A 10,615-nucleotide genomic window follows, 5' to 3' on the forward strand; every position below is an offset into this window, starting at 1 on the left:
GAAGATAACTATGCCATAGATACACACGAGAAGGTGATTTATGTATGTCATTGGGGGATGCAAATGATGATATGTAGAATGGTCATAGTGTAGAATTTTGTAAAAACCAGTATGATAGCAATTATGGAGGTATGTATTTTTTCATTGCTACTCCATTGTTACGATTATTGAAATATGTAAGATAGCACAAGAGTTTAACAAAAGGGGTTTTCACAAGATACAATATCTCTCTCACACACACACCCACATGTATGTATGTATGTATATATATACCCTTCAATTTGAATTCCAACGATGACTCTTGAACTATTCAAAATCTATTGCTAACTTTCGATTGGGATTCGAGTCTCAACTCTTAATTCTAGACTCTAGACTCTTGAATTGGTTGTCGAGTCTCGACTTCTAAAGTGTCACGGGCATTTTCTAACGTTAAAGCAATAAAGTGCTCGTAACCAAAGGCGGCACAACGTTATCGTAGCTGGCTTCCTACAGCCGTGCAAGCCAATGCAGGAGCCAATCACAAGCTGGCTAGTGGCTATGGTGGGGGCTAATCAGAAGCTTGCGTGCTAACAGACGCTACATCGGGATGCTAGACAACAAGATTGATGAGGTATGAGCTAAGTTTTTCTCATAGCTCATGTGACGTAGTGCGATGCATGCTCACGTCATGCCGTCTGCCAGTCGCCTCCTATATAGCTCATGTCATTCCGTGCCATGCACAGTCTATGTCTTCTTCTCTTCCGCGCAGCAATTAGCCAGCACCATACCGCAGTTCAGAGAAGCCCTTTTTGATCTTACTTTTATCAGGTGACTCCCCCGTGGTTCTCTTACGATAATTTGATGTTGCGCCTTCTCACATGAATTGATTCCCATAAGCCACATGCTTTTCTCATGGTTCCGTGCAATTCCTCTTGTACTGATTAATTAATTTCTTAATGTGATTAAAATCCTCTTACGATAATTTGCATTCGCCTTCACTTATTGCCTAATGGGGATTGTGTTTTTCTTCATGGTTTGACCTAAATATTGCTCCTTGTGATTAACGTGATAAAAATGTCGTGGTTTTGCCAGGGCTTTCCACAGCATAGTTATGCCGAAGGAGAAGTTGGATTTGTATGTGGATGTTGTGAAGGTGGGAGACGAGGCCATGCACAAGAGGTTCAATGTTGACAAGCATGTGGCGCTCGAGATTTTGAATGGCAATAACAGCATACCGAGCAGTGCTAGCCTGGCTGGGGCAAGTGTTGTACGCTATGGCTCGCCTTTTGCCTCGAGACAAGCTAATACACCGTCCAAGACATCAAGCAAGATCAAAGAGCTCTAGAGAAAGCACCAGACGAAGACGAAGACGATCTCATTTTGTTTGCTATGAGACTAGCTGTGCTAGAGAAGCTTGCGACCAATGTGGGCACCCTTGGTTTCATATGGGCCACTGTTGTCATCCTCGGTGGATACGCAACCACCTTACACCAGATTGATTTCTGCATTGTTACATCGATTTTAGTCACAGAGAGGGCTCGAATCTTCAGTAGAAGCCATGAATTAGAGTGGCAACATCAAGATCCAGGTAAAAACACCATCACCCGAGCTTACCATAAAGGTTCAGACTCTATCCACCGAAGTGCCCGGGCAATTGGTAGAGCTTTCTCTACTTTGGTAACCCCACGGGGCTCCCAATCAAAGGACGCAGGTGTGCAGACTGTCTCCCTTGGAGGTGAAAGGATTGACATAGCCTCCAACCGGGCTCGTCTACCTCAAAGGTCCCCATTTTACCCTTCATGGTATTGATCTCCCAAGCTAAACGTGTCAGTGAATTTCTGTATTATACGCAAATACTCTCTGCAATGCTTAGCATAGCTCTCTCTCTGTGGCGTGTGAGCACTGGTGGGTATTTCAGTAATCAAGGAGGTAGAGAAAGCAATCACACGTTTGCCCTCGTAATATTCTACAGCCTCACTCTCTTCGAAGGTCTGGTTTTTCTCATGGAGAAAGCCTACTGGCAGTACAAGATCTCTGTGAAGAACATCCTCCGCTCTGTTAACGACCATTGCGAGCTAAAAGAAGATGCACAGTGCTACACTGTCAGACGCTTCTTCTACGATGTGTATGCCAAGTGCTTAACGGCGAGTGTGTTTGAAGGGTTGAAGATGGATTTGGTGGGTTATGCGCTGCAATGGCTACAATCAGAAGTGCTTGTTGAGCAGTTGCGTGGAGTGAGGGCGCTATGTGCATTCTCAAAATGCAAGATAGAGACAACGCAAGGGGCCGTGGAGAGGCTGTTGGAAATGGTAACATGGAGGAATGATGAAGAGCAGGATATAAGGGAGGCAGCAGCTAACCTGCTGTGCACGATTGTGGGCTATGATCGCACGGCGATAAGAGTGGCGGCAATCTCAGGTTCTTTAGAAGGTATACTCAGCTTGCTTACAAATGATAAATTTAAGAGTGGCGGCAATCTCTGGTTCTTGTGCTCATGAATACGCCCGCGCACGAACACTGGCGAGTCCCAAAGTGGCCACCCATGTGAAATTAGGGCTCCGCGTATTGATTAACATGGCTAAAAACCCAATGAACTGCGCCAAGATAGGGGCAACTAGAGGCCTTCTTCCTAGGCTCATAAGCTTCATAGATGCGCCAAACAAAGGGATCGTATGCATTGCTGCAAAGAAGCAAGAGGAGGCGACTGTGTGGTTCTTGTCGCTAAAGTTGCTTAGTCTACTAGCAGTTTGCCCAGGTTCGTCTGGGAAAAAGTTGAGACAGGACATTGCAAGCGTTCTCCTATCTATCACTAAATTGAGAAACATTTTGAATAGTCAAGAGGAGGGTTGCCGCCAACTACAAGAGCTTGCATCTGCTTGCCTTGCAGGATTCCAAAAACTGCACTAGGATGCTAAGACTGAAGCTGCATGATCAACAACAAGAAGGAGAAGAGCTCGGTTCTGCAAGTGCCTCTGGAGGCATTTCTTCTAGTTGCAAGAGATCAGACGTCGTGGATGCCTTGATCGAGATGATGGGCGATCGACACCGTGGGCACCTGGCCATCTTCATCCTGCACAGATTTTGTGACAACAAAGTCGAGCAAGAATACAAGCTCCGCGTCGCAGCATCCACTCCTACATACACATTATTTTTTTCCAAAGAGTACATCACACACACTGAGGTACATACACATTATTTTTTTCCAAAGAGTACATCACACACACTGTTGAGTGGGGAGGAGTCGGCTAGACTTGAATCCGTATTTACCCCATTAAGTATGAAAAAATTTACAAGAAGGGCGATTTTAGATCAAGCAGGGGAAATTTCAGCCAATCCGGTGCCTTTTGTGTTGCCATCAAGGTCCCATATGGGAGAGTAAAAAAGATGCCATGATCCCATTCTCTCATGAAGTGGCCATGTTTTCTCTCAGTAGCCCTTGAAGCACCTCTTTCAGTATCATTGGGGGTTTATCCTACTGGTGATGCCCTTGCCTCTCAAAAGGGAGGTACATATTTTCCATAGCACCTCTCATGAGTCCCAACAACCATGTGATCTCTCATGAGTTTTTCAAAAAAGAAATCCTTACCTTTTACTTTTCCATAGCACCTCTCATGAGTCTCAACCACCATGTGACCTCTCATGAGTCTTTTCATAGCATATCTTATGAGTATCAACAACCGTTTGACCTCTCACACATGAGTCTTTCCATAGCACCTCTCGTGAGTCTCAATAACCATGTGACCTCTTTCTAAAGCACCCCGTTCTTTTAACAACCATGTGACCTAGTTCTAAAGCACCCCGTTCTTTTAACAACCATGTGACCTAGTTCTAAAGCACCCCGTTCTTTTAACAACCATGTGACCTAGTTCTAAAGTACCCCTCTTTTTGAGAGTTTGCTTGGATGAGGTGAGCCTTAGATCACTCAACTTTCTGGTCTAAACATGGATAAACTCAACCCATGATGGGAAGCAAGCCTGCACAAACATTATTCGGGTGTTTTTTTCTGTGGTGATGTATTTTGATTGAAGCCCTTGAATAATAATCATTCTCTATGTGTGTATACATGTGTAGATAATTTTATTGATGATGGATAAGAAGAACAAGAGAACACAAGAGGCGGCGATAGGACTAACGGCTAGGACATTGCCATTATTGAGGCCAGATGAGGTACAAGGATTATTTTCTAGTGGTGGAGTCATGTTTACAAAGGAAGATTTGGTAATGATGGTAGGAATGGTCCTCGAAGCCCACAAGGTGCCTTCCATGAAGCTACCACGAGTGCGGCACTTTTGCCTGGAGCTGGTGGTAGCTTTAGTGGACGCAGACCCGACCTCTTTTCTCCCCTTATTTAGGACCCACAAATTTGCCTCTTATGTGGAAAATGTGTCCGCCACTACCTCTGACCTAGAGAATTATGCCACCTTCTCCAGTGCCGTCGGTGTGACCTTCCACCTCCTCACCATGGAGCAGCTTGTCCAAACGGCCATCGAGAAACTTCAGCTCCAACAAAAAATCTCCTTCTGAGAACACTAAATATAAGGTTGTAAATATCTAGTCCATGCAATAGATTTGATGGACGTCGATCAATGCCCTTGTCCTCTTCATTCTTGTTCCGTAAGAACTTCATTGTACACAAGGAACTTTTAATTGTTCCTCCCTAGGTAGAGAATTTGTAAATATATAGGAGAATTTGTGAGATTTCCATACGAGAGAGAGTGAAAAAGATGCCATGATCCTATTCTCTCATATAGTGGCCACATTTTCTCTCTGTTGCCCCCCACGAACATCCCTGAATCTTGGCCCAAGTGGCCATGAGTGTGTGGAAAATATCAAACCAAATCCTGCAAATGCATTGTGTATCATAAACCAAAGTACCCTCCATGCCCTTAGTGCATCTAGCCTTCAAAATATAGTAGGCTATGATACTAGCAATGATATCCTATGCAGTGTCCAATCTCTATGTTGGTGATATGTAGCATGTGACTCTGGCATGTCTTGGAGACATCATCGTCAATCCACTCCTTGGGTAATCATATCACTGTCGTTTCCTTCAAACTTGAGTTATAGGCTTGATAGTGTAAACCAAGTAATAGCACCAAAACAAATGTAAGCATCCCTTCTCGTCCTTCTAGAAAGGCGTGCTATTGCAATCCAAGTCCTCTATAGGTATACCTCCTCATCCTTCTTAAAAGGTGTGTTATTGAAATCCAAAACAAATTTAGGAATCACTCCTAATGCTTGCAAAATGTTGTGCTATCATAATACAAATCCTATGTGCCTCCCTACACTTCCATAAGCAACGGTAGACTATCTCTGATGCTCTTGCACAGCTTATGCAAGCTAGGCTAGCACCAATAATCGGTCTCCACTACTTAGTGACAAGGCCCCAAATGCCCCACGTTGTAAAGAGAGAGAGAGAGCGAGAGAGAGAGAGAGAGAGAGAGAGAGAGAGAGAGAGAGAGAGAGAGAGAGAGAGAGAGAGAGAGAGAAGCCAAATAAAAGAGAAAGAAAAATGTTGTGCTATTATAATACAAATACTATGTGCCTCCGTGCACTTCCATAAGTAACGGGGTAGACTATCTATGAAGCTATTGCACATCTCAGGCAAGCTAAGCTAGCACCAATAATCGATCTCCACTAGTTAGTGGCAAGGCCCCAAATGCCCCACCTTGTAGAGAGAGAGAGAGAGAGAGAGAGAGAGAGAGAGAGAGAGAGAGAGAGAGAGAGAGAGAGAGAGAGAACTTAACTATCAAAACAAAAGATAGTCACATTTCACCATGACATATATACACAACCATCATCCCTCATTCGAAATAGACCATAAACCAACAAGATCATATTTGATTAACTTCACGAGTTTGATCCTAGAAAAGATACTTTAAACTCTACTAAACATGATGATCATGACATCTTGTGAACAAGACAATAAGACTTATCAACAATACAAATGTTTGTGAGAAACATAACTAATGGAAGAAAAGGTAGTAAAAATTCTATTCTATCATTGGATGTTTTTCTTCTTGTTGGTGTGGCTCCTCCTCTTCCTATGTAGGACCAGCCTTAGGAGTAGTGACTACCCTTTTCTCCTCCCTCATTATGAACTCTGGGATATAATCAACCATACTATCTACAATCTCCCCAACATCTTGGTCACCAGAGGCTGAGGATCTCCAGAAGCATCTAGAAACTCGGATCAAACTCCATAAATTTCATCCCCACCTCCTGGAACTCATTTAGCAACTCCCTTATCACTACCACTCTCTGCTCAATGCACTCTACCCTACAAGGGGTCACACTCAATAACAACAACATTTAATCCCCCTCTTTAGAGCACTGACAAGTGTTGTGCATGTCCCCACAATCAAGTCCATTATCCACTCTCCCTTAGTTGAAAGAAGGTTCATTAAATACATTATCAAATATTGAGGATTTTGATTAATCATGCTTGTGTCATGGGACCTTATGTACTTCTTGAAGAAATAATTAAAAACTCACAAATTCATCAAATATTAAAGCATCTGCCACTTCTACACATTTTAATGTTAACCTCTCAATATTTTATTTAAGAAAATTTACATTGTTAGAGTTAGAGGAAAAAATTAAAAAAGATCCATAGAGCATGGATCTTGAATCCTAGCTTTCTCATTAGCTAGACTATTCTTTTCTTAACACTTCCTTATAGGGCCCTTTTGAGTCCAAATTTTACCTAATGGGTAACCAAGTGGAAGAAGGGGAATAAGGACATCAGATGTAACTACTAAAAAAATGTTGACACGAGGAGGAAAGATGCTTCAAAAAGATGGCCAAAGGGTAGGAAAAGACACATGCCAACCTTATACAAGAAGTTGAAGAAGAAGATGTCGTGAAAGGTGAGACATCCACATTCACAAAGCAACATTTATAGCTATGGAAGATCTTTCTCAATGAGGAATATTATGATTAGGCTTTCTAAAAGCCTATATGTGTGAGTCTAGGGTCCTTTACTTGGAAAGTCCCCCAAAAACTTAATTAAATAGTATTTCTATGTGCTCATTTTGTAATACCTTAATATTATAAAGGTTTCATTATCCCTACCTAGAGTGGGGGAGGGAGGTTTGCTCAGTAGGTAAAATTTGAACTAAAAAAGGCACAACAACACAAAGCAACTATAGATGCACTTGATAGACGTGCAAAATAGCGGGTGCGTCTATAGGCGTTGCTTGAATAGAGAAATTACGAGCGCATCTAACAGCGCGTCTAACAGTGCATGTATTTGCACGTGTATTGACGCGTCTATTAGCGCATCTACACTGAGAATCTAACACTGCATCTAACAGCATGTCTATTAGCGCGTGTATTAGCGCATCTATTAGTGCGTCTACACTGAGAATTAGACGCAAAACAGAGAATACAAAAAGTGAGATTTTGGTGTAGGTTGGTAAATATACATCAGTGCTTTCCAAAAATTTTCCATGATTATCAAAGCACATAATTTTAACAAAAACATCAATGCTTTTTTGCAAACCCACATATACAAAAATTAAGTGAGGTGAGGAGAATGAGACTATGTAAAATAGTTTTGCCAATATCAATGATGGGCTATGGTTCAATCTCATCCTCAATGAGATCAACCCTTGCCAAACTATCTACCTCAAAATCCAAACAAGTGTTTAGATCTACAAATACATTCAATCCACTACTACTTGTACTACTCATGTGCTCATCGAAATCCAAACAAGTGTTTAGATCTACAAATACATTCAATCCACTACTACTTGTACTACTCATGTGCTCATCGAAATCAGCATCACCAATGGTAGGCTCGTCCTCACAGGTAATGGACTCAATATCTGTATCTCCTATCTCGTGATCATCCTCCTCTCTCATATCGCGGTCATCATCACCTCCATGGCCATGATCATCCTCCATGCGCTCCATATTTGTAAATGTACTATACATCACTTTGGAACGTGGCATAATAGGTATGACATGCCACCATCTATTATTATCCACCATTGGTTGATAGACAACCTAATTCAAACACAAATAGAATCATGTTATTTTTCTTGCATCGAAGGTATCAAATATTTAAAAGTGAGTATTTTTATATGTGTGTACAGTTCCTGTTCACATTGTTGCGGTAGTACTAGTGTGTCTTTCTTACTTTGCCACCACATCCTTAAACCACTTTACATCCAAAACATACACAAAGAAGCGTCGAAAGTCAAGCTTAATAATATCTTGGATTATGCCACAATAATCATCCATGGCTCCATTGGCTCCCTCAAAGCTAGCAATGATGCTGCAACCTTGTGTGTTTCTCTTATCATCAATCCGTTGTGTTCGAAAATGCTTGCTCTCACACCATATAGCATTGAACATAGTGCACTGCACCAAGACAAAATCAATTAAATAAGCAATCTAAATTATTGAAAGCTCCTAACTTATGCATAACATTCTATATACCGACCTTGCTCATGCATCCCCTAGAATACTCTCATTCTTCCATTGTGATATGCATCCCCTCGTCTTTCTCTACTTTCTCCATTTTGTCAAGTAGCCAATCCACATGAATATCCTTTGGAAGTGCTCTTAGATACTGAGGGTATGGCACACGAGATCCGTGGTGTGTATGAAAGAGGGCCCTTTCTTCTTGTCTTCTTGCCTTTGCATCCTCGTATCTTGTCACCCATCTTTTCATCACATCACTATTAAGCACGCAATAGAGGTTGATGTTATTAAGCAACTCCATGTCTATTACTTTGTTGCATCCTTTCCCTTGAGGCACAATAGAGGTCATCCTTAGGTCTTCATCATCTCTTCATAGTCGTGGGAGAGAGCTATCCACATCAACAAGAAACTCAAAAATATATACAAGTGACTCTTGTACCAACCAACCCTCGGCCATGCTACCTTCAGGTCTTGCATTTTGTCTCACGAAACCCTTCAAGGTCTTCATGAAGTGCTCGAGAAAGAACAACCATCGTGCATGTATAGTACCGCATATAGCAATCTCATCCACCAAATGCACTATGAGATGTAGTTGGCTTGTGAGAATAGAACGTGGAAATGTCTCCTCCACTAAACAAACCACCACCACTGACATAACTCGAGCATTCTCAAGCGTGGTGGGATCTATTTCCTTTGAGCTCACATACCTAGAAATAAAATACACCATATTAGCAATATGAACACCTTGCATGGAGCATTGATACGCATCACATTTTGTATCATGTAAAGTACCTCACAAGCTCGCCTATCTTGTAAATACAATCTTTCGCGTCCTTCGATGCACTACGAGAAATGCTAGTAGGTAGTATGAACTGAACACACGAGGAATGGTTGATTAGTTGCTTCTAATTCACTCACAAATTTGAAAGGAAAAAGATATTATGCACATAAAATACTTACTTGGAGCATCTTGTGTAGTAATAGCACGCTTCACCGCCACCATCTCTAGCTTTATAACCTCCACGGTACACGAGGTAAAAAAACACGCCCATTTGGTCTCTCTTGTGGCCAAGCTTCATGCATCGTCCCTGTAGTACGTAGATCCTCCCTTATGCCTACGGAATCTCGTGTCCCATTCCAATGTTCCCATATGGTAGATGCCACATTCTTGAAGATATGCATGGGATCAAGCAGGTGATTGATCTTGAGGTGGGACCAATATGGCGATAAACGATAAAAGATGGAGTATCTAAACAAAAGCTCGTGTTAGCGGGCAATCTTTATTTCTAGCCAATATAGCACACAATATTTACAAACCCTTACCGGCTCATGCCAAGTGGTGGAGGAGTCGTGGAACCGTCCCATATTCTTATCCAATCTCCCGCAGCGAGTGATTGTGGGAGGACTTCATTCCAAGGGGCAACATATCTAGGATGATCAGGTGGGAGAAATCGATGGTGATTCTCATAGATGACCTTATTCAATGCGTCTGCCCGTGAGGCAACAAGCGAAGGACCACAAACAGGACATGCATGGTAACTCGATGTAGTGAGACCTGAACAATAGACACAATTAAGAGTTGAAGGTGGGTTTAGGGTGCCGCATCCTTTGCCTACTCATAATTAGAAGTGCAATGCTTACCTGAACACTCACCATAGCGTGGGAAGTCATGCACCATCAACATCAAGAATGCTTTGCAGTTGAAGTCTCACATCATGCACCTTGATACCTCTCCAAAGTATCTCTAGCTCGTCAATCAAAGGCTCCAAATAAACATCAGGATTTTTGACTTTATATTTCCCTAGAATTAGAAGGGATAACATAACATATCCTTTCTTAATCGCCATAGAGGGTGGAAGATTATAATTCACCAATATCACTGGTACACTGTAAGAGGTGCTTTTGAGACCAAATGGGTTCACACCATCCATACCCAATCCAAGTCTCAAGATCCTAGGTTCTTCCTTGAAGCTTGGCCATGTGTCTTCAATATGCTTCCACGCAAGAGTGTCTGCGGCGGCGGGAGTTCTCCACTCGCCATCGGTTGATCGATGGGAAGAATTCCATGACATGAGCTCTGCAATGGATTTGCACTTGAACATATGTTGGATGCGAGGGATTATGGGAAAATGTCGCAAAACCTTACGAAGGCATGTCCAAAGTTTTGACTAGATCTGCTTTATATCTTGCCTCTCCACAAGTAGGA

At 42.2% G+C, this 10,615-nt stretch overlaps 1 protein-coding gene across 1 annotated transcript; it reads left to right on the forward strand.

Annotated features, from left to right (window-relative positions):
• Nucleotides 1–1,368: 1,368 nt before the first annotated feature.
• Nucleotides 1,369–4,503, forward strand: LOC147608983 (uncharacterized). The gene is made up of 4 exons (XM_086788686.1): nt 1,369–1,781; nt 1,952–2,409; nt 2,814–3,160; nt 4,051–4,503. The coding sequence occupies exons 1-4, from the start codon at nt 1,369–1,371 to the stop codon at nt 4,501–4,503; spliced, it is 1,671 nt and encodes a 556-aa protein (XP_086644812.1).
• The last annotated feature ends 6,112 nt before the right edge of the window (nt 4,504–10,615 follow it).

This window comes from Cibotium barometz, chromosome 52, assembly GCF_041138505.1.
Source record: "Cibotium barometz isolate CiBa-2024 chromosome 52, ASM4113850v1, whole genome shotgun sequence".
Taxonomy (NCBI): domain Eukaryota; kingdom Viridiplantae; phylum Streptophyta; class Polypodiopsida; order Cyatheales; family Cibotiaceae; genus Cibotium; species Cibotium barometz.